At 40.9% G+C, this 22,070-nt stretch overlaps 4 protein-coding genes across 6 annotated transcripts in view; 2 read left to right on the top strand and 2 right to left on the bottom strand.

Moving 5' to 3' along the window:
• The window catches only part of ghrhra (growth hormone releasing hormone receptor a), a 47,361-nt gene extending 45,789 nt beyond the window's left edge, over positions 1 to 1,572 (bottom strand). The window contains exons 1-2 of the mRNA XM_039602803.1: positions 1,397 to 1,572; positions 526 to 634 (exon numbers count right to left, since the gene is read on the bottom strand). Of these exons, the coding sequence (XP_039458737.1) occupies positions 526 to 634; positions 1,397 to 1,504 (217 nt within the window). The 5' untranslated portion in view covers positions 1,505 to 1,572. The remainder of the gene's footprint in view (positions 1 to 525; positions 635 to 1,396) is intronic.
• Positions 1,573 to 8,510: 6,938 nt separating this feature from the next.
• Positions 8,511 to 17,490, top strand: eef1da (eukaryotic translation elongation factor 1 delta a (guanine nucleotide exchange protein)). Of its 3 annotated transcripts, none has more exons than XM_039602804.1 (8): positions 8,511 to 8,636; positions 12,175 to 12,298; positions 13,852 to 13,887; positions 14,708 to 14,786; positions 15,639 to 15,733; positions 16,096 to 16,284; positions 16,577 to 16,771; positions 17,346 to 17,490. In XM_039602804.1, the coding sequence occupies exons 2-8, from the start codon at positions 12,182 to 12,184 to the stop codon at positions 17,382 to 17,384; spliced, it is 750 nt and encodes a 249-aa protein (XP_039458738.1). In that variant the 5' UTR covers positions 8,511 to 8,636; positions 12,175 to 12,181; the 3' UTR covers positions 17,385 to 17,490. The 3 variants fall into 3 exon arrangements, with proteins under 3 accessions (XP_039458738.1, XP_031589445.2, XP_031589447.2); XM_031733585.2 differs by having other exon boundaries at positions 13,849 to 13,887; XM_031733587.2 differs by lacking the exon at positions 13,852 to 13,887 and having other exon boundaries at positions 8,512 to 8,636.
• On the top strand, positions 9,039 to 12,162 carry LOC116315302. The gene is made up of 3 exons (XM_031733569.2): positions 9,039 to 9,052; positions 10,000 to 10,034; positions 10,473 to 12,162. Exons 2-3 carry the CDS (start codon positions 10,021 to 10,023, stop codon positions 11,074 to 11,076), a joined length of 618 nt encoding a protein of 205 aa, XP_031589429.2. The 5' UTR covers positions 9,039 to 9,052; positions 10,000 to 10,020; the 3' UTR covers positions 11,077 to 12,162.
• A 34-nt stretch (positions 17,491 to 17,524) lies between the features above and the next one.
• On the bottom strand, positions 17,525 to 21,975 carry LOC116315303 (E3 ubiquitin/ISG15 ligase TRIM25-like). Its single transcript, XM_039602799.1, has 7 exons — positions 21,318 to 21,975; positions 19,926 to 20,012; positions 19,587 to 19,820; positions 18,463 to 18,622; positions 18,305 to 18,352; positions 18,157 to 18,216; positions 17,525 to 18,078 (listed from the first exon to the last, which is right to left on the bottom strand). The coding sequence occupies exons 1-7, from the start codon at positions 21,900 to 21,902 to the stop codon at positions 17,552 to 17,554; spliced, it is 1,701 nt and encodes a 566-aa protein (XP_039458733.1). The 5' UTR covers positions 21,903 to 21,975; the 3' UTR covers positions 17,525 to 17,551.
• Between the last annotated feature and the right edge of the window lie 95 nt (positions 21,976 to 22,070).

The following is a 22,070-nucleotide window of genomic DNA, read 5'->3' as shown; positions in this document are numbered from 1 at the left end:
TCAGACCTTTTTAAAACCATGGCCTCTCCTCAGAGGTTGAACTGTGTAGTTGCTGTGATGGTCGCTGGTACATTTTCTGTCACATTGTCTTTAAGGTTTTTTAAGCATATTTTCCTCAATGAATAATTATTTGAATAAATGAAAAACCTTTGATTTTATTCATTTTTTACGGGCAAAGATTTTTCTTTTTTCTTTTTTTTTTTTGCGTGTTGAAAGCAAATTGCCTCTCACAAAGACGCAAATATCACAGCAAAAGGAAGAAGACATCCAACCAAACCAGCTGAAACTGCAAAGAGCTGAAACTTTAACCTGCGCCGTTCCTCTGTGAGCGTAAAAACGCGTTTTGTTGTACCTTTCACTCCCCGGCCCATCTCAAAACTCCTTTTTTTTAGTTCAGCCCACATTCCAGTCTATTAAAATCCTCTCCCAGTGCGCCAACGTTTCTTGCTTATCTCTTGAAGTGTTTGCGTGTTTGCAGAAACACAAAGCAGCATCACACACTCACACACCCGCGCGCGAACCCACCGCTGTGGTCGGTCTGGTTTTGCGCCTCGCTCCTCCTCGTCTGGCTACATATCTCACGAGCCCTCAGGTGCTGGGAGATGATGGCGCAGTCCGGATGAATTGCTTCGGCCTGAAAATAAGATCCAACTAAGTTATCTGCAGGAAAGCAGACACATGTGCAGAAGCTGATTTTCTTTCGCTTGGAGCCTGATGGAGTTATGGTGCCAATCGGTGCAGCAATTTTTGGGGGGTCGGGGGGCGACTTGGAAGTGAAATGCAGTTTATTAAACAAACATCAACAACAGACATAGTTTTAGAGCAGATAACGAGCCTGCACTCTAGAAAGGATAAACGACATTTACGCGTGAGTTCCCTGATGTTTACAAGTTAATTCAAGTTGACATTTTGAGCCAGAATTAGAATCATATTAAAGAACAGGTCCCGTTTTTTGGTAATTCATTCTCCGATCTATATGACAACATCACTGTATCCCCCACCACCACCACCACCACACACACGTTTTCCCTGCTGATTTGCTCTTTGATTGATAAAGACGCAGGTTGATGGATGCCGGTCGCGAGCCTCGCTAATTAGCGCCTCCAGCTTAATGAGGACATTTGCTGTTCAGGTCTGCTGCATGCCCCGAAGAGAGAGCGAGAAAGAAGGCAGAGGACAATGTGAAAAGGGGTATTAAAGTAAAGATGTCATTAGGGCGTAATTGAGAAGATCGTTTTCTAATTAAAAGCGTTTTTGCGTGTTAAATGCTCACACCAAAGGGACTTTGTTTCACTTTGAGCAGCTTTTAATCACTTCGTGGATAACGGCACCTCGGCGCAGACAGGAAGATTCTGCGGCAAGTGCGCATAAATAAAAGAATCAAAATGCCACTCACCACGGGGCTGGACAACATCTGGAGATAAAAGATGAGGACAACAAATTTCCCCTGTCGTCCTTTCAAACCCTTACAGTTCATTTCCATGTTCTTATCTGTCTTCTTCATATCCCTCACCGGATGCCGATGAGAGCGCAAATCCAGGTTTATTTGTTCTTTTTTTCCGCCTCTTCAAGCCTGACTTCTTCTTTATAGCCTCGGTGCGAGCATGTACTCTGTCAACCTATTTCTCCCTGCCAGCTGGAAACTTGAGGGAGAGGAAAGCTTCTCTCTCTCTCTCTCTCTCTCGCTCGCTCGCTCTCTCTCTCTCTCTCTCTCTCTTGCTGTGTGCAGATGAATGAATATCGCCATTCAGAGACATGGGAGTGGGGGTGCGAGATATTAAAAATAAATAAATAAAAAGAAGAAGAACAAGACAAAGAAACAGCCAATGGCCTATTTTCAAGTCACGTTTTTATATTTTGTAAATGTTTATTACTAAGATGCCAAAAGTCAGCCTAAATGTGTCAAAAAAAAAAAAAAAAGCTTGTACACAGGCTAATAGGCATATCATTTAATTATTAACAGAAGACATCATGACCTACTAAACGACGTTCATTATTAGATGGCGCCTGTGTGTAGGGGCGAGTACAAGTGTCAAGCATTTAGAAATTTACTAGTCACACATTTTAATAACAATTGTGATGCTCACACAAAAATGATGACGCATTCTAATCAAAATAAGCAGTATGTAACCGTACGTATTCTTATATTAGCATAGGTGCCATGCCATTTCAGCTTGTTTGGGCATTTGATGGATGGATAGCAATAAATATTGCTAAATATTGCTAAATTGCTTTCATGGTAAGGGTTGGGTTTAGCATTTTTCAGAAGAAGGAACACAAAAATACTGCACTTATGTTTTTACGGTTGAGTAGTATACACAAATGGGGGTTTGGGCACTCTGATTTGGAGCTATATAAAACTGTAGAGCCAGTTTACTTATTGTTAATCCAGTTGTACCAAAACTGATTTACGCAGAGGGTGTTCACGTAAAGCTGCTTCATGCAAGAAAGCAGAAATTTGACAAATATGTTACTGACTATACATGAGAATTGAAAATAAAATGAATTAGTCTCCTTTTGTTTTTCTTGGAGAAAACACTGGTGCTCTGCTTATGTCCGCTGACAGGTTGGTTAACGACTTAAAACTGGACACGCTCGCTCAGTAGCTTTTTAAATGATAAGTGCAACAGACTTTAGAAGCACATTGGAAGCAAAGCATAAAAAATTGTACATGAGTCTGAAAGAAGGAGCTGGTTGGGGTGGTCCCTGATGAGTGCTGTCAGGTGGCTGCTGGCAGAAATTCTCTGCTGCTGCTCTTTGATGTGTGAAATCTAAATGGCAAACGCAGTAAAGTGGTCTTTGGAGCTGTGGCATTCCCCATCCTTACAGAGAGGTACTTTGCAATAAGCAAAATGTCAAAAACAAAAGTAAAAATAAAAACCAGAACTTTGCCTGTATTCTATCAAATACAATAAAACATTTGTTTCATCTCATCAGTGTTACATTTTAAGGTTACAGCTCTACAGGGTTCTACTGATTCTGGACTTGTGAGCCAGGGAGTCATAGTTCCCATATTTAGAAAGTCTCTGGTATCAGAGCTTCTGGAAGCTGTGAAAATGGTGATAACTGTGCTATTACCTGAGGCTGGAGGGCTGAATATCTTTTTAAACAATGAGCAGTTTGATTTGAGTATATCTGAAATTACTAGAGGTGTGCCAACAGTTGTTAAATATGAGTAATTAACAGTTAGCCTGATGTGAGAGACAGCCATCAGCTTGTTAAGCTGTTTCTACTTGCTTCTCTGATCTGGCGTTACAGTCGCTGTTGATCATGGTCCCAGCAGGCCTGCACCTTTCACTTCCTGTCTCTCTCATCTCCTGCTATCTCTTTTGCTGTCATGTGGAGTAGAGTCAGGCCTTGGTGTCCTGCCCTCAATCCAGCCACCATACCTGTCTATCGTCCATCCAGCCATTTTCCTCTATTTATCCAATTCAGGGTCACAGGCAAGCTGGAGCCTGTCCCACTTGGGGCAAGAGGCGGGGTACACCCTGGACAGGTGGCCAGATCCTTCACTCTTCACCTGGTTGTTGTCACCTTTGCAGCAGTAACTTGAATTTCAACTCATGAGTAGTTCTTGAGTGGGGCGACCGTGGCTCAGGGGATTGGGAAGCTCAGCTGTAACCGGAAGGTTGCCGGTCCGATCCCCCTGCTCTCTCTGTCCTGGTCGTTGTGTCCTTGGGCAAGACACTTTACCCTACCACCTACTGGTGTTGGCCAGAGGGGCCGATGGTGCGATATGGCAGCCTCGCTTCTGTCAGTCTGCCCCAGGGCAGCTGTGGCTACAACTGTAGCTTGCCTCCACCTGTGTGTGAATGTGAGAGTGAATGAATAGTGGAATTGTAAAGCGCTTTGGGTGCCTAGAAAAGCGCTATATAAATGCAATCCAATCCATTATTGAGTGTACCTTCTGTTTCCTGACCTTGTTCTCACACCAAGCTTGGACTCAAGTCACTTGCAAGACTTTCATGTTGTTGATCTGCAGAGGAAGGATTTTTCTGCAAATCCGAGCTGCTTTTATCTCCTTCAAACTCACCTGCCTGCCCACTCTCCTCTGGCACGGCCTTCTGGAAACCAACTGCCAATCATAAAGAAAACAAAAGTAGGGATTCAAGTCAAGTTTGTTAACAATTCTGGCGAAATAATCTGCTGCAAACATATTTACCTGCCGTTTCCTCTCTGGAAGTTCCCCATGCTCAAAAAATGACTCACATGATCTTTGCCCGAAAATCCTGTTAGAATAAAAGTTATTAAAAATATGTTTTTCATTACAACTCTGTCATCAATTTCCAAAGTAGAGGAGACTGAAAATTTTCAGGCCTAATTATTAGAGTTAAAGATGAGCAAAAAAAATCCAAGTTGACACACACACTGGTTTGAATACAAAGTTTTTGGATGAAGAAACCGGATGGGGCAGCAGTAGTGTTAGCTTTCACCTGACAATTTGCTAAGGTAGTGTATGTTAATGTTTTCACTTGTGTTGCTTGCTGTGTTTTGAAATGACCACATAGTAAATCTGGGGCTAAGTGGGAAGATAAATCTGGCCTCGGAGCTGCTCTGAGCAGGAATTTATGGTGTTCTTTGTTGGGGAAAAAGAAGCACAGTAAAAGTGCAATAAAGATGTTCCTTCAGAAAATAATGCTCATCTCCCTCTCACAACAACAGGTCAACACTATCACCCTAAGTGGTAAACCACACTAAGTCTCATTCTGTCGCTGCTTTCTTCCTGTTTAAAGCGAGACATATGTTTTATCAATTTAAACTGCATCAAAACAGGCTTTGAACAAAAGCGAGTTAATACGCAGAGTACTGAGAGTCTCACTATCATCCATGATTTGATTCCTTTGATGAGAGTATATAAATGAATGCAAGGTTAGTTCTGATGCATTACATGATCATGTTCTGTTTAGAAAGAGTGACATATATAATTTGGCAGAGTATGAATGTATCAATTTACTGTAAAGGACTGCAAAATGTGGCTGCAATTAAAGAACAGCTGTTAAAGTACCCAGAATGATTTTGAGAAATTAACTGACTGAACTCAAGTGTTACCATATTTGTGCCTTTAAACAATGCAGTCTATACTGGAACGCTCAAGGTGGTTTTCAAATGGGGTCACCCTATACAGTTTTCAGGTGTGAATGTGGAGCAGTGCAGTGCTAAAAAAGCCAAAGCCTCCCCTAAAGAGTAGCTTTCCAAGAACAGGAATATAGGTTTCAGCCTTGAAGTGCTTTCAGAGCGACCGAGTGATTAATCTATCGAACATTTCACTGCAACCAGAGCTCCTATCAAACAATAGAGGGGCGTCGTGAAGGTTCTCATCTTTCTCCAGGTGTGAAACTGAAAAACAAATGTCTCTGCAAAAACGTCACACGTTATCAGGGCGTCACCTCGGCACGGGTTTCCCATAATGGTGATCCTATAACACGTTACCTGTTCACACACTGGGCAACAAAAGGTTTTTGTGCTGCCTGGTGGATAATTACTTGTTTTTCAAACAATGCATTTCAACAAGGCTGGACATCGCCTGTTTGATCACTCGTTTCAATTCTGCGGAGGCCAATCTTTATGTTGCAAGGATGCCATAAAGCAGCTGAGCATCTGATAACCAGAGGAGTCAGTCCCCTTTTTTAATGCAGGTGTGTGTGTGGGATTTGTTTATCTTAAACCCATATGCAGCAGTCTCCCACTTTAGGATCCAAACAAAAGGAAATTTTATTTTGCAAATTTAAAGACTAACATTCACTAATTCAAGAAATTCAAGAATGCAAGTCGCGTGTTTGGAGCTTAAAATAGCATTTAAATCAGTTTTTCCACTGCCACCATCCAGGTCACATCCTCCTCTGACCAAAACAATCAATCTTATCTTTATTTGTTTAAATATATGAACAAATGGCAGATAAGAGATTTATTTATTTGATTTTGCAAACAGATGGCTCCAAATTAACTTCATAAGTAAACACAGATCTGCTTTATCGTGCAAAACTCCTGCTTTGTATTGCACAGGTCCCTCTTTTGCTGCCAAAATGTTCTAATCCATCATGGCAAGAACTCCATAAGAAGTATAAAGCTGTCCTTGATTCAGGGAGTAAGATGTTAGCAGCAGATCTTGTTAATGTTAACCTTTCAATATATTGTTTTTAAGTTCACTGAATCCACTCTAGGCTGTGCTGTCAGGCTTTAAAAATGCAGCTTCTAAAAGGAGACATTAACCTTTTTTAGGCCAGAACTAGTGAGCTGTGAGGTGAGATGGTATATGAGTTAAACACAACAGTTTGAATCCTGCGTGAAGCTAAGCAGCATTAGTGAAATCTGTGCTTGTCTGCTGGTGTGGTTTAGAACAGAGGGGAGAGCTGCAGGAGGACTGACTTTCAATTAACATTCACATATTGTTTTTCTCCCTCCTGCAGCTTTAAGTCCTGTAAGTAGCAAAATTGGGCCTCGAAGAACAAAACTTGTGTCACATCCGACAGAAGCTTAATCATTACTGTGATCTGGGGAATTTGGAGGGTAAGTCCTTGAACTCTCTGTGATGTTCAAACCATTCCTGAGTAATGTTTGCAGTGGAACAGGACATTATCCTAATTAGTGAGGCCACTACTGTGGGGGAATGCTGATCAAGTTATTGTCTGTGACAAAGTAACATTCATACGAGCACCAGCAGAGCATCGTGCTGCCTCTTAAGTGTTGCATCTTCCCATATCGTTTGCCCAGCTGCTGTTTCTTCCCCCTCGTGAACAATGCTTACTCAGCTTGGCGTGTAAAACAAAATGTGATTCATCAGACCGGCTTCTTTCATCGCTCAGTGATGCTCACATGCTCACTGTAGGCACCGTGTGTAGTCAGCATGGGGACACGAGCCAGCCTTCCTTCCCTGCACACATCAGTGAGCCTCGGGTGTCCGTGATCCTGTCACTGCTTCAGCTGCTCACTTCTGGAAAATGCTAACTGCTGCACACTGGGAACACGTCCAGTAAACCTGCTGTTTTGAAGATGTGACCCAGTTATAGCCATCACAAGTAGACCTTTGTCAAAATCACTCAGATCTTAACTTACACTTGTTAGTGCCATTGATTTCACTTGTCAGTGGATTTAATGTTGTGGCCAGCTGTATGAAGCAGTATGTTCTGGAACAGACCCCAGCAGACACTTGCTGTGCAGCTTGAATATGGAATATAAATAATGCAAAAATCGTCAACTGACATCACAAGTACTGGAAGTAACACGAAACTAGGACAGGAGGAGGTTTGATGACAGAAGAACATATTAGGCAGTCAGCGAAGTAATATTGTTGGACAGCATCCAGGAACACCTGAGATCAAAGAGGAATGAAGGTCAGAAACACATGAAAGAGTTCATTTGTATTTAATCAGCCTGAGCTATATACAGCATCTTGAATGCTGATTCTCTTCCAACAGTGACATTTTGGTTCACCAGGATAACTGAGGACTAAGGATCCAAAAAGCAACTGAGTTCATCAGCTTGAGTCCTACTCCAGACGGAGTGGTTTATTATTATTATTATTATTATTATTATTATTATTATTATTATTTCAAGTCAGTATTATAACTTCAGTTCTTTTAATCAAACTGTGGAAAAGCTCACCTGTAGGGAGTGTAAAATTATTTTAATGTTCCTCAAAAAATAAAACAATAAATAAAGATTTATGGCTTAAAACACACCGTACTTGTTATATATTATATAAAACTTATGTGTTTTGAACATCAACAATAACCACAAGAATAACAATTAAATGAACAATTTTATTTTATTTAAGAAGTTTTCATAATATTCTAAAACAATGAATAATCTTGATGCTAATGCACACATTCACAATAATAATGTAAGGTAACATAAGATATAATTTATTTACAGCAAACGTTGGGAAATCCCTTTGTTTACCAACCAAAAATTAGACACAATCTATAACACAGTAGCTTAAAAAGTAGAATATATTAAATAAAGCTCGGTAAAAAAAAAAAAAAAAAAAAAAAAATACAATGCGACCCAGCATTGATCTCAAGAATAATAATAATAATGATAATAATAATGTAAGTCTAAACTGTTGTATATTATATATTTTCTAGGTGAGGGAGAAGGTCAAGAAAATATATTTGGGTAATTAATTTTAGTTATTTTTGCTTTTATTTATTTATTTATTTATAAATAGGGGAGGGGTGGGGAGAACTGCATACCTTTTTAAAGTAAATATAAAAGATAATGTGCTGAGGAAGGCGGCACAGCCTGCCAAAACATCAGTAAACTGAGACAACTGACAGCTACCGTATTCTGCTGTGCAGTTCCTGGAGGTTCATGGGTAATGAAGTCTTTGAGCCAAAATGGATTCTACCAATTTTGTGCTTTAATGTTAGCTAAAAAGTCAATTCCCTTTATTGTGAGAATTAGTAAACTTGCAGCGTGTTTCATTCATTGTTTTTGAGTTATGTTATTTTTATATAAAAGTTAGAGAAGCGTTTAAAATATCGTTAAAGTCGTTAAAACGCTAACGTCCTCCCCCCTCCGCCACTGAAGAATAGAGGGTGCCTGTTAATGCGAGTCCTCTTCTACCGTCGGATTACAGCCGAGGCGGCACGCTAAAGGACTTCTTCTTAGTCATAAAACGTCGAATTAAACCAACAGTAAGTACATTAAAGTTGTGTTTTTTCACATCTGGAACATTTTTTTTAAAAGTAACATGATTGTTAACTCTGCAGCTTATTCGGAAATTAAAGTTTTATTAACGCCACGTGGTCAGCTGAACTACAAGTTGGTGGTACAGTTAGAAACTTTGGCTAATGTTAGGGAGTGCAAGCAACCGGCGTAAGCCATCAGTGATATTTACTGTCGTTGCTGCTACTTTAATTAGAAATACATCACAGTTAGAGACTTCTGTTGCTCATGAATTGTACTTTTCTTTTGGGATTCCCCCCTTTTAGTTAGCACTTCTATAGCTTTATCACAAAGGTTTTTAATATTAAATCATAAATATTACATTGAATTTAAGAGGCTCTCTTGTTTCTCTGTTGCACATTAGCTTTGTATTCTAGTTAACAAGGTGAGTGTCGATGTTGAGGCTACTTTTCAACTAATACTTTAACGCATGCACTGGATTTTGCATTCTGGTGATAATTAAAGTAGTTAACACTCATTTGACAGTTTGGAACTGATTTATTTATACTATTTTATACGTGTTTCTTTTCTTAAACATGTTTCTAGTATTTTGTCAACGACTCAATATTCACTAATCAGTTTCTTTTAAATCATTTTCCCCTTTTTCGTGCAAAACTCAAAGACATTAGCATTGAAAAGTTTGTGCAAGTGCATGTTTTTGGTTTTTGTTTGGAAAGTGAGTGCAGAGAGTACTGTCAGAACTAATTGTTTAAGATCAAACTACATCCTTTAAAATGATGGTTAACCATTGAAAATGTCTTAAAGGTTAATTCTGTACCTGTTTTAAGAAGATGTACCTAATAAACTGTCAAATGAGACTACAATAATCGGCCTCAATATTAAAACCAGCTCTATCCAGAGCTAGTTTGTCCACAGAGTCTGGCAGCGGCTTCCAAGTCCTTTTAAGGTGGAGCTTCTCCTGATTTAGGCTTGTTTCAACACATGCTGTAGGTGATGTATTTAGCTTTAAGTTTTGAGCCCAAGTCAACACCTTGGGTTTTCTATTGTTCCTCAAGCCTTTCCAGAGTAGTGTGCATTGTGCTGCTTGAGGGACTGTCATTGTTATTTGGTAGGGTGTGCTTGGTCTGAAATGATGTTTACGTGTTAAAGTAACATCCACTTGAATGTGTGGATGTTACAAACCCAGTGTACCAATGCACTGCAAGCAGGCGACCTTTTTAATTCATTTTTTTACCTGCCAGTGGTTTTAATTTTGTGGCCGATCACTGAGCACCTGCCATGTGACTGCAAGTTTGTCTGTTTGTTTTGAGATGTTTTAGGCATGAATTTTGAGTAAACAATGAATTATTTGAATATCCAATTTTGCAATAGGCACTGTACTTTATCCCCATCATGCCAAAGAAAAGGTGAGCTACAAACGGAGTTAAAATGACTGTTTTGTCTCATTTAATGCATAAACAGTGTTTTCTTGTCCTGCTGTGTCTAACGGGAGTGGACTTTTTCTAGTTTTACAGCATATCTGTCTTTATCTGAATTTTTACACCTTAAATCATTAATAAACAACTTGATTTGAAATGGACACAAAACCTAACCTGAAATTTGGCCCGGTTTGTTTCAGCATGGCTTGTCCAGTGTGAGATAGGTCTAGTTTGTAGCCTTTCTGTGCATGATTTCATAAACGGTTTATTCATCAAGTCTTATGTAAATAGACGACTTGGAAATTGACCTATTGATCAAGACCACATGACTAACCAGTGAGTTCGAGTGCAGTACCACCTTCACGCTGAACTAATGGCTCTAGTTTCCACCTGTTGCTTCTTTTCTCTCCAAACAATCCAAAAAAGACAAGCGAGTAAAGAAATGGATCAGTCTGGTCAAAATCATCAGCAAAGCAGAGCCCCTCAGAACGCTGTACCAATGGGAGCCTTCAGGCAGGGTAGTGTTCCTGCCCTGGAGAGGGGCATCATTAGTGGAGACAACGTCCAGTTTGGGAGGCTGCGCCGTCACACTCGTCTGTCCCAGTCGGAGAGCTCTGGGGCTGAAGAGGAATGGTTGAGCTCCTCAGTGGAGGCGAGTGGCTCGTATGGTCAAAGCCCCGTGCTGCAGGGTTTGCAGGCAGAGGCAGTGTGGTACAACCGCAATATTCACGATCAGGTCGAGAGCGGTGGACCACTGTCGTCCTCTCCCCGGAGCCCAAACACCAGAGGATTCTCGCTCTCTCACTCCAGACCCAATCAAAGTCAACAGCAGGGTCAAGGACCCTCTGTCACCACAGTGAAGGCCTCTGGTACGCCCCACCGTCAGATTGGCAAAGGCCGCAATCGCACCTCCTCTGAGACAGAGCAGGGTGGCAAAGGTAGCAGGGGGCCACACCCAAGGAAGAGGGGCATCTCTGAGACGGAAAGCAAGCCCAAACGGGACAAGTATGACACCTCTGACATGGAATGAGATGTGACGTGTGCTTTTTGGCTCATTTAACAACACTTATTTTCTGTGTGTTGGCTGTTTATGCTAACTTGTATCCTTTTTTTTGGGGGGGGGGGGTGTTTTGTTTTTTTACATTTTTATTTATTTTATACATAGACCTTCTGGTTGAAAATAAGTGTGTTGAGGGCAAGTGGGCATGTACAGCATATGGCACCAACGTATATTAATATGGGTTTATTCCAAGTTTGTTCAATACAGTAAAATGCCACGGTTGCTTTTCCCAACCCTGTTATTTACCAGCTGCTAGTGTCACACTTATTTTTAGATTCGGAACATTTAAAAAAAAAAAAAAAAAAAAAAAAAAAAAAAAATCACCTTTCTGACCCTTGTGTGCCTGTCCATATTTGTTTTCACACATGAACTCCAGACGATGTCAGGATGGTTGGGTTGGGACTCACATGTGACTTACAACAGGAGATAATTGGCATTAAACTTATTCTCATAATGGAAATTCTTCATTTCATAAAGAGGAGTGCTGCATGGATTCACAATGCCTGTGCTTTCTTTCATTTTTCCCCTCTTTGACTTTTCAATTGTAACTCTGTCAGGTGTAGTCTAGAAAGGAATGCCCAAGTTAGTTGTATACATTTCACCCCTTTCAAGGGTAATGGTATGTGTAAGGGGGGGTGTTGGCAGGCAGTGACTAGCCTTTTGTTCAGTAATCCAGACTCTGCAGACCAGGCAACTCTGTTTGTGTGAGTGTGTAGACTGATGACTGACTGCTGCAGTAATTCACAAGCTGAATGTGACGGGGGTAAATCATAGGTTTCATTTAACCGTTCATTTACCATTTATTGTCATCTTACTGGATATACAGCTGTAGCTGAAAGCATTGGGGAGAAACGAACTGCAGTGTAAAACTTCACCTATAGTTCCTGCTGTTGTAACCTGTAATACAGCAAAAACATTCGAACGGCTGTCAAAGTTGTTACGTTGCTTTCCGTCTCAGCAGTTTGGCTGTAACGCCTAAAATTCTTGTCTTGTTGGTTTGCATATAAATTGTCAAACTGTTCCGTTGAATTGCCAAATCTCTCATGAATTCTTATCCTTCTTCTTCAGTACCAACATGAGTGGACTGATCTGCCTCACCACAGAAAGCATCTGGTTTGACAAAAACCGCTACGACGAGGCAGAAAAGCGTTTCTACGAGGGAGTCAATGGACCCACCACGCAGCAGCAGCAGGTACAGAAACTTCATCAATCCATTTTTCTTAAATGCTAAACATTTTTAGAGGTTTTTAATCTCTAGTCTTTACTTTATTCTGCCTGACCATCTTGTGGCGGTGCAGCTCCCTTTTTGACAGTGTCCTGTTGATTCAGGCAGTAGTTACATCATCGTCCGTCACAGCGCATGGCAGCCTGGAGCAGCTGTGTCCATGCGAGTTAAGCCTCTCGATTTAGAAGTGGCTTGTACTAGCAAGAGGGGTCAGGTGGTTTGGCAGCTGTCTTATCTTCTCAAGGCTGCTGCAGCAGTTCTTGGAGTTTCTACATAATGCTGGGAAAACAATGAAAAGAACCACATGCAGATAGTCTTGGTTTTATGTGCCGAGGGTATTTATAGATCTCTACAACTGATGTTGCTTGAGGTCTCCACAGGTAGACGTGTCAATGCATTTTATTGCATCAGGTTGGAAAAAGTTTAAATGAAAGGTCACGTCTCAGGATTTGGTGTACACAAGTGTGGGGGGAATGACGTCTGCAGCATGAGCTGCTGGTTAGGTCATCGTGCCAGGCTCGTGTACCCTCAGGTCTGCTCCCAGAGTCTGTAACTTTTGTATTGCTACATCAAATGCAAATAGATAAGACAAGTTTTAAGGTTGTAAGGTTTGCCTCTAGTTTACAGAAGGAAAAAGGAGGGGAAAAACCCTTTAAACCAGTCGCCCAACTTTTGTCAGTCCTGCACACTGCTTTGTCTTTGACTGCTTCTTCATTAGCTCTTTCCCCTCACATGCCTGCGTGTTAGGTGAGATGATGCCATCATGCAGGACATTGCTAAATCCACTAGGAAAATGTACAGTGAGTACCACATTGTGCATGAACTGCAGATGTTCACCGTGTCATAATGGGGAATTCAAGTGTAAATGGCAACATTTTAATTGTGCAGTCCATATTGAGCATTCACATGCTGTGTAGTACCTGTTTTGTTTTTGTTTTTTTAAATAATAAGAATAATTAATATTCTCATCATCATCAGTGGTTTTTTTAATGTTTTGCTAGCAGTATACGATGACGTCTTGTCAAAAACGGGTCTTGCACGGGTCTTTCTGTAATTGTTCCTCCTCTACTTTATTAATCAGATTCTTTCTTAAAAATCTAAAGTTAGTGATCAAGATTAAAATGAACTATTTTGGTTATCAGGCTACAGTTGTTACTTACAAATATGGTAACTTCTTTCACTGTAATACAAAGTTTGTGTTTGTCATTTTTCCATTACTGTTCCTCAAACAGAGTTTAGTATAAGTGGGGGGAAAAGGACAGTACTATATTTCTTTGGTTTAAGGTGAAGTTTATAAGAACTTATTTTCATGGGGGGAGTAAGGAGGACAACCTGTAATTGGTCTGCTTTTATTCTTTCGTGCATGTAAACATGAGCACCAGTTGACAGTAGTATCCCAATAAATTGTAAAATATCGCTCTCTCTTTGTACCTACATCTTCTACTTTTCCTGTTGTTTTCATCTTTCCCCCTCATTACCTTTTACATCACCGGGTGCTGGTGAAAACTGGCGTGCAGCAGGCCAAAGGTCGCCAGCAGAAACGGCGGCACAGAAACGTAAGTCGGTCGCACAGCTTTGCTGCTCAGGCAATGCTGGGAATGCTGCATGAATGAGACAGCGGTGCTGGCTGTGTCTGCTGCTGCTGACTGACCTGGAGTGTGTTACTCATATCACAACATCATGGTATCTCATCCTGTTCCACCACCTCTCGCCATCCAGCTTCCTTTTCTATATCTCTGTCAATATAATTGATTTAGACTGCTTCTAATAAAGCTGATTTCATTTATTCTAGATATTGTGTTATGATTATAGTTGTGATTATCAGTTTTGATCAAACTGCTAATGATTCTTGGAAGCAAACTGTTTTCCGAGAGTTCCAGAGTTGGAGAAGGTCAGTACGAGCCTCACAGCTTTGTTAAAGACTGGAAGCAGAAGGTTAAAAAGGCAGTTGACAATTTAATGGAAAAGAGAGCTGATCTCATTATACTGTCAGTCACCATACTTTTGTTTTTGTTTGTTAGAGGAGTGTTGTATTTCTGTTCCCATTTTAAAGCAAACTGCTTTCAGTCTCTTTGTTAACAGGCTGGAGGCTAATGATGAATTACTATCAATCTGACTGGGAAAGAAGCAATCTTGTTCTGCTTCAAAATTCATTGGACATGGAGATGATTTCTAATCAGCATTTTGGGTGTTGTTGTTTTTTTTTTTTTTTTGCTTTGTTTTTTTTGTACCCCTGCATGTGTTTTGGTTTCGCTTGCTTTTTCACATCAGCCTTGGATTTGTTCTCGACCTGTGCGTTAATGCATTGAATTTCTTGCCATTTTTGCTGTCCTGCAGTGTGACTCTTGGTGTTAATTTGTGGCGTTCTTCCCGCAGTCATCCTCACATGCAGGAGACCACGAGCTGGTTTCACGCATGAAGAGCCTGGAGCTGGAGAACCAGACCCTGCACAAAGGTTTGTGCTTAAACTATAATACACGTGTTCAAGATTTTAACGAAATACAACATGACATTATAAAAGAGCTGCTCGTAGTAACATATTGCAGGGCTGCAGTCAGACGTGTTGCACGGTTTCAAGATCAGGTTTTTTTTGGAGGTTCCTTCAGTTGAGTTTGCAGCTGATCTGCCATGAATGGTCACAGGACAATGAGCCAAGCTGCTGCAGCCAGATGTTTGCCTGTCCACAAGTGTGCACATTGCTACGACGCAGACCACAACAATTGTAGTTTGTCTGCTTATTGCAATGATGTTAATGAGCAGATCGATGAGGACACAAAGTCAAAAGTTTAATTCCATGAAATTAAAACCACTGATTTCTTTTAAAATACTTTTTAAAAAAAGAACCCCCATGGTTGAGCGGCCTCTCAGTTTGTAGCTTTTATGAATAAAATCGACCAAAACCAGTATTAGCAGGTTGACCTTAAAGGTGTCTGGAATCTGAATCACCAAAAAAAACTGCATTCAGTGCAAATCTATTGAAAGGGTTTACTTAATCATCTTGACAGGTTCAGTCTTTTCTTACATGCATACATCTGTCTGCAGTGTGCACACATCCATGATGAAGGCTACTAAACAATCAATTCGCCTATAACTGTTACAAAAATGTAGGAGACTACGGATAATTTCAAAGCAAAATCTGGAGAGGCCGGTGAGGGACTGTAAAATGGCACAAAGGGACTGAATGTGTTAAAGTCAACCCTGTTAACCAATAAATACCAGCTTGAGATGTGCCCTTATTCTAAGCTCGTTTTTGCTGCCCCCAAGTGGCAAACGCATGTGTTTGACTCTGACATGTCTGCTTGTGTAGTGGTGGTGGAGATGAGGGCAGCCCTGCAGAAGCTGGAGTCCAGAGTGACTGTGCTAGAGAAGAGCCCAGCACCAGCAGCCATCCCTGCTGCAAAGGTAGATGCTGTGAGATGTTCATAGCTTCTAAAACAGACGTCTACACAATCTTGTCTCTACTTGAATTCAAGTTTTCATGTTAATCAAAAGAGAAACATGTGTACAGTGGAAGATCACACTTTTGGTTTTGAAGTCATTTCTTTAATCCTTTTTTTTTTTTTTTTTTTTTTTTTCTTAAACCTTGTTTGTGATTGTATTTTTATTCAAATATCTTGTACCAGGGACCCTTTCTTCCTCATTGCACATAATCTATTGAAGTTCCTTTCCTTGATGCCTTTCACTGTGATGTTTTGAGTCATGGACTAGGACTGTTTGTAAAATACACCATCTATTCCCTTTATTTTTCCATCTGTATTGTCCAGGCTGCTCCAGTCAAACAGGTAAAAGTGGAAAATGGTGACGATGATGATGACATAGACTTGTTTGGCAGCGACGAGGAAGATGAGGAGGCAGAACGTATAAAGCAGGAGCGCTTGGAGGCCTACGCAGCCAAGAAGGCAAAGAAACCAGCTCTCATTGCCAAGTCATCCATCCTGTTGGATGTCAAACCCGTACGTATCTATTGAAAGATTAAAAAAAAAAAAAAAAAAACCTCCACATGTGGAAGTATCAAATTTTAATTTGATACATTTGATATTTGTGGTGTTTAAGTATTTGTCTGGTAAATCCTGAAAACACTTGCAAACTAACTAGTTTGTAATTGTAAGGATTGTTTTAATTTTTTTAATATTTTTTTTTTTTTTTGTATATAAAGAACTTTTAAGCAATACATTTTAACTGTAATGTGAGCTGTGTCATTGAACGCGGTTGGTATTTGTCTCCCCTTGTCTCATGTGTGTTTAGTGGGATGATGAGACAGATATGGCCAAGCTGGAACAGTGTGTGCGCTCGGTGCAGATGGACGGGCTCCTGTGGGGAGCTTCCAAGCTGGTGCCAGTCGGCTACGGCATCAAGAAGCTGCAGATCAACTGTGTGGTTGAGGACGACAAAGTTGGCACAGACATCCTGGAAGAGGAGATCACCAAGTTTGAGGACTATGTAAGTAACAATCACAGAGGTGTGAAGTTTGTGGTGTTGAGCCGTGTTTTAACTTTATCTGCTGAGCTACAGGTTACATTTATGCCACAGTTGGCACAATGCAGCTGAACGAGAGTTTTACATGCTAGTGTTCAGATTAGAAATGGTTCCCTTCTTTCACCTCAACACAAATATAAAGAGGTTTCTCTAAAAATGCTTAAGTCCTTTCTAATAAGGTGTTGTTTTTTTTGTTTTTTTTTTAAATAAGGGGGTGGTTTCCTCCTTTTTATGGACTGTTAACTCTCCATTCATGTCTCTATCCTTATCCTTTATTCTGCTCTGTAAGCTCGGGCGTAATTAATTTTACTTTTTAAACATTGGTGCAAGAATGTGGGAAAAGCCAGAAATCAGATATTGCAGTAAACATTTAGTGAAGACTTCTCACTCGCTCATCATAAAAAGCATCTTTAACCAGTTTTGTAAGTTAATAAGTATAACAGCTTTATTTAAATAATGGCTTTCATTACATTAAATCTTAATTATTGCAACATATTTATGCTATTAACTTTACATTCAATTCTTTCTTCCTCTGTAGGTCCAGAGTGTCGATGTTGCTGCCTTCAATAAGATCTAAGCTCCACCAGCCCTTCACCTGCTCCACCAAAGTGTTGTTGTTGCTGCTGCTGCTTCGGGTGTGTGTGTGTGGTTAATAAAAAGAAAAGCAAATCTTTGAGCACAAACATCTGCCTCAGTTTCATCATTATTCTCACTGAAATGAATTATTCTGCCCGTCTTCACATGTTAAATTGAGCACAGCTTCAAAGTAGAGCCCAGCCCCACCCAGAATCCAGGGTATAGAGGCTGCGTGAATGTGGTCTTCTCTTTGTGAAGCAGAACCATTGCATCAGAAACATTGAAGAAGGATAAAGTCCCACCCCTGAAATCTAGATACACTCCTATTCTGCTAGCACACTGGGCACTGATAGTCATGCTCTCCTTATTGTGCTGAAATGAACAGGCTGTGGGTGAGCAGTCCAGGCTCCACGATTTAGAGTTGTGCCCCAGCTTGCACTCGCTCCCTCCTCCAGCCCGGCTCATGTTCTTGTAGCAGACGCCGACGGAAACCCCTCCGTTTCCGGTCCACTCGATCTCCCAGTAGCAGCGTCCGGCCATCCCAGCCTTACACAGCACCTGGGCCCAGCTGGTGAAGCGGTCTGGGTGGTCCGCGTAGGGCTGCGGGTCAGCGCGCGTGGTCACCGCTCGTCGCCCGTCAGAGAAGCACAAGTAAGAGTTGGCAGTGTTCGGGTCCAGGATTAGATCGTTGTAATCTAGACAGAAGATAAGCGTGTGCTAGATCACAGTGTATTTGATGGTGGTGGTATGATTTTATAAATGATCGTACTCACATTGAAGAAAATCTGCTCTCATCTTTGGTTCTAAGTTGTAGGGTATGTCAGCATCTTTAACTGTTAGATTTAGAGGATAAAAGGGTTAAATTAAACTTACGTGAATGTTTTCTAAGTTACTGTTGTGTGTGAGGTTAGTAAATCTCACCTTTAGTTTTTTCAGAGTTGTTCTTACTGCTTTCTTTCAGTAAAGTGACTGAAAATGCAAATTTTGAAAGGGGTTGAGGTTTCTTTGTAAATCTTTTTTTTTGGGGGGGGGGTTTCCTTATTTGTGTTTTTTTGCAATGAGAAGTGAAGTAAACATACCCTTTTCAGATATTTTGGAGAATTCTTTTTGAAGTGTTTCATCCAGATTATCCTTCAGGTTAACCAGCGCCCCTCTCGTGGTTTTATACATCAAATAATGAAGCGCATCAGTGCTGGGCATCTCCACCGACTTTGTAGGGAAGTGAAGAGACTTGCACTTCTGCAAAAACATTCAACACAACAGCATTTGAATAGAAACGCAGCAGGTAAAAGTAAACAAGGAAGGCCCCCAGAACAGTTGTGGTGCATCACTTACAGCCCAGGCCATAATTAAAGAGAGAGGTTTTTTGTTTTCATTTCATAAAAAGGATTAGAAGGACACAAAGCATTTAAATGTTATCGTGACCAGAAACTGTTCCCGTGACTGCTGAATACTTTGGATGTGTTTGATAAATAGGCCATTTGGCTGCAGTTCAAACATTACTCGTGCTAACATGGATCCAATAGGGGAAAGCAGAAGTCGGCAGGTTTGACCTTTTCCATAGTTCTGCATCCGTAAACATACGGGAGTCTTTCTGGGAAGGCACCTAACAAAGTGCCTTTGCTAAATGATGTGGGACTGAAGTTCACTGCAAGTATTAAACTTCTGAATTTTAAAGTTTGTAATTTGATTTTTTTACTTCAGTTTTTCTCATGCTAAGCTTCAGTTAGCTTGGTTAACAGGAGATCCTGGAAACACTTCAACAGACGATGAATGAACTTTAGTGTTAGTAGCTAAAGCTGATAGCACACATGTCATTTGGATTATTATCATACTCAGTTAAGTCTCACTTCATACGTACATATAGAAATTACAGTGTACTAAGTTATAGATGTTATTAATTTCATTAATTTTTAAGAAGAACAGTGAAAGTAAATTGTCTAGACTTCAGTAAAATGGGAAATAACCTCACTGCCTTCCACCTGATTAGGATTTCCCTCACCATCCAAAGCCAAAACAGGTAAGGGAACACTAAACGGAGCAGACTGCGCATTTATAAAACCCTATTTCTGGCCTCAGGGCCCCAAATCAGCAAAATATATCAAAAAGGTTTGAAGGTTTCCCTCATAAAGGAGACTTGTGGTTAGATTAAATACAAAAGTCAATCATTCCCACATTATTAGTTCAAACTTGTGTTTCACACCTGAAGAAAGTGGATGTGGTCTTCGGTGTGAGAAAGCTTCTCCAGCTCAGCGCCGGTCCTCTTGAGCTCGGCCATCTCCTTCTGTATCTTCTCCAGCTCCTCCTCAGCCTGATTGACGGCTGCTTTCTCCTGGACTCTGATCAGCTCCTTCACCTCGCTGTTCTGTTTCTCGATGGATCGGATCAGCTTGGAGAAAATCCTCTCACTCTCCTCCAGTGCAGCCTCCGTGGAGTGCTGTGGAAGATAAAAGTGTCCTCTTTTTGCTCCTCTGGATTCACTGGAACACTGCACTTTTGACAAAGACACATTTTAAAGCTCCTGGAGTGGAAATGCACTCACCTTGATGTATCTGATTATGTATCTTAGTTCCTTCTCAGTTTCCTTCAGTTTCTGCACAGACTTCAAAGAGGTCTCCTGGAGTTTTTTCTAAGAGAATACAAAAGATGAATATCAATCACATGGAGCAGTCCCCTGTGCCGCTTAGGCGAATAATTTTTCACGGCTGCATTTCACGGTGGAAAGTTTTGATTTCAAAAATCAAAGGATGGCAGTACAGTAGGAGGCCTTTGGTCTTCCAGCCAAGATACAGCAGCAGGACCAAAGCACACGTTACTCTGCTTGTGTTCAATATTTTAAATGCTGAGTTTTCTTCATTTGTGTATAATGGCTCTCACTGTGACTTTGTAGCCTTTTCCAGAGTGACACATATCTCATCTTTTGTTCTCATCTTTTCTGGGGTTTCTTTAGATTGTGGGATGATGTGTTGCTTTAAAGACAATCTTAACCTACTTCACAGGTTTTATTTAAGTGATTTCTTGACTCAACAGTTCGGGCAGTAATTAAGCCTCGGTGTGGTTAGTGATATTTAACTCCGCTTTCCAAAAAATGTCGTTAATTCATGATTTAACGAGAGGAACAGTTACTTAATCTCAAACAAGTAGGTCAGACAAATATGCAAAATAAATAAATCAGGAAGTGGAACAATGCTTTTTCACAGCACTGTATGAACAAGATTTTCCTGAAAAACACAATTTTTTATGGTGTAGTATCTGATCTGGTTACAGTTCTTAAAAAACAGAAGTACTCACAGATACTTCAGCATCTTTTAATTGTTTAAATTAGTTAAAATGAAATAAACAATAGAAAATTATGAGGAAGTCATAGACTTCTTCATACAGACTACATGGCAGCTATTTGGCTCAGTATTCCCAAAGCTTCATGGGACAGATGTTTATTAGTTTTTGTTTTGTTGTTTTTTGGGAGTTTTTTTTAAGTATTTTGAGCATACATCATTGACCGTACACAGAACCTTATCTGTCAGGAAAATATTCAACAGCCTCTGATTGGTCAATTGTTTCAAACAAAAGGGGGGAGGGGCTTTTCATATACATAGCTTTAAATTTACTGTGTACATGTAAGTGCTGACCTTAACTGAAGGTCAATAAGGAGGATTTCTTTTGTTTGCTGGTTTTTAGTAATAACTCACATGAACAGCTTTCTCATTCCTCATCTCTCTCTGTCTTTAACATTTAGCTCTACAGACTGAGGAGTACTAACCCTAAGTACTGATTTGATATGTAAATCCTGACAAGTTTCCCTTAAAATCCAAATTCGTGCTGCCAGTAAAAGCTCCGTCTAAATAAAGGTCTTAGAAAGCCAATACAAGGTCGAGTGCACATTTGAATTTCAAATCCACTCAGAAAAGATTTTTAAAAAGATGTTCAAACCCACCTGCTGTTTTGCCCTCTCGTCCACCACGGAGACAGTTTCATGGCCCTTATGGCTCTCTTTAACACACTGCGAGCACACACAGTGCTGGTCATTGTGACAGTACAGCCTCAGTAACTTATCATGTTGTGGGCACAGCTTCTCTTTCAGCTGATCCGAAGGTGGGATCAGCTTATGTCCTTTTCCACGAAAGCGTTCTTCGTGTACTTTCAGGTGAGAGGCGCAGTACGACCCCACGCACACGAGGCATGACTTCACGGCTTTGCTTTTTCTCCCCGTACATGAAGTGCATTTCACCTCCTCTGGTTTGGTGGATTGTTGAGTTTCGGCCTGAAATCCGGTTTTCTGAAGCTTTTCCACCAATTCACCCAGAACAGTGTTCCTGCTCAGGAGGGGTCTCGGGTTGAACACCTGCCTGCACTGAGGACAGCTCCACTGACCTTTCTGCTTGGCCCCGTTCCAGTAGTCTTCAATGCACTCCAGGCAGTAGCTGTGTCCACAGGGGATCGTCACCGGGTCTCTTAACACCTCCAGGCACACAGAACAACAGAACTGGTCCTGCTCTACAGAAATAGTTGTGGCTGCCATTTCCTGCACTCTCGACTGAAACTAGAACAGGCAAAGATGGGCGTAGTTCACAGGTGTGCTGACAGCAGCTTCTCGGGTTTCACCTGCTGCACCCTGGAGCCTCCAATCACAGCCAGCAAAGAAGAAAATGGGCCGTCCCAGAGAGCCTGTGCAAAGACCAGCCTGACA

Source organism: Oreochromis aureus, linkage group 18, assembly GCF_013358895.1.
Source record: "Oreochromis aureus strain Israel breed Guangdong linkage group 18, ZZ_aureus, whole genome shotgun sequence".
In the NCBI taxonomy this organism is placed as follows: Eukaryota; Metazoa; Chordata; class Actinopteri; order Cichliformes; family Cichlidae; genus Oreochromis; species Oreochromis aureus.
Note: the sequence above shows the minus strand (reverse complement) of the source record. Positions and strands in the feature narration are given on the sequence as shown.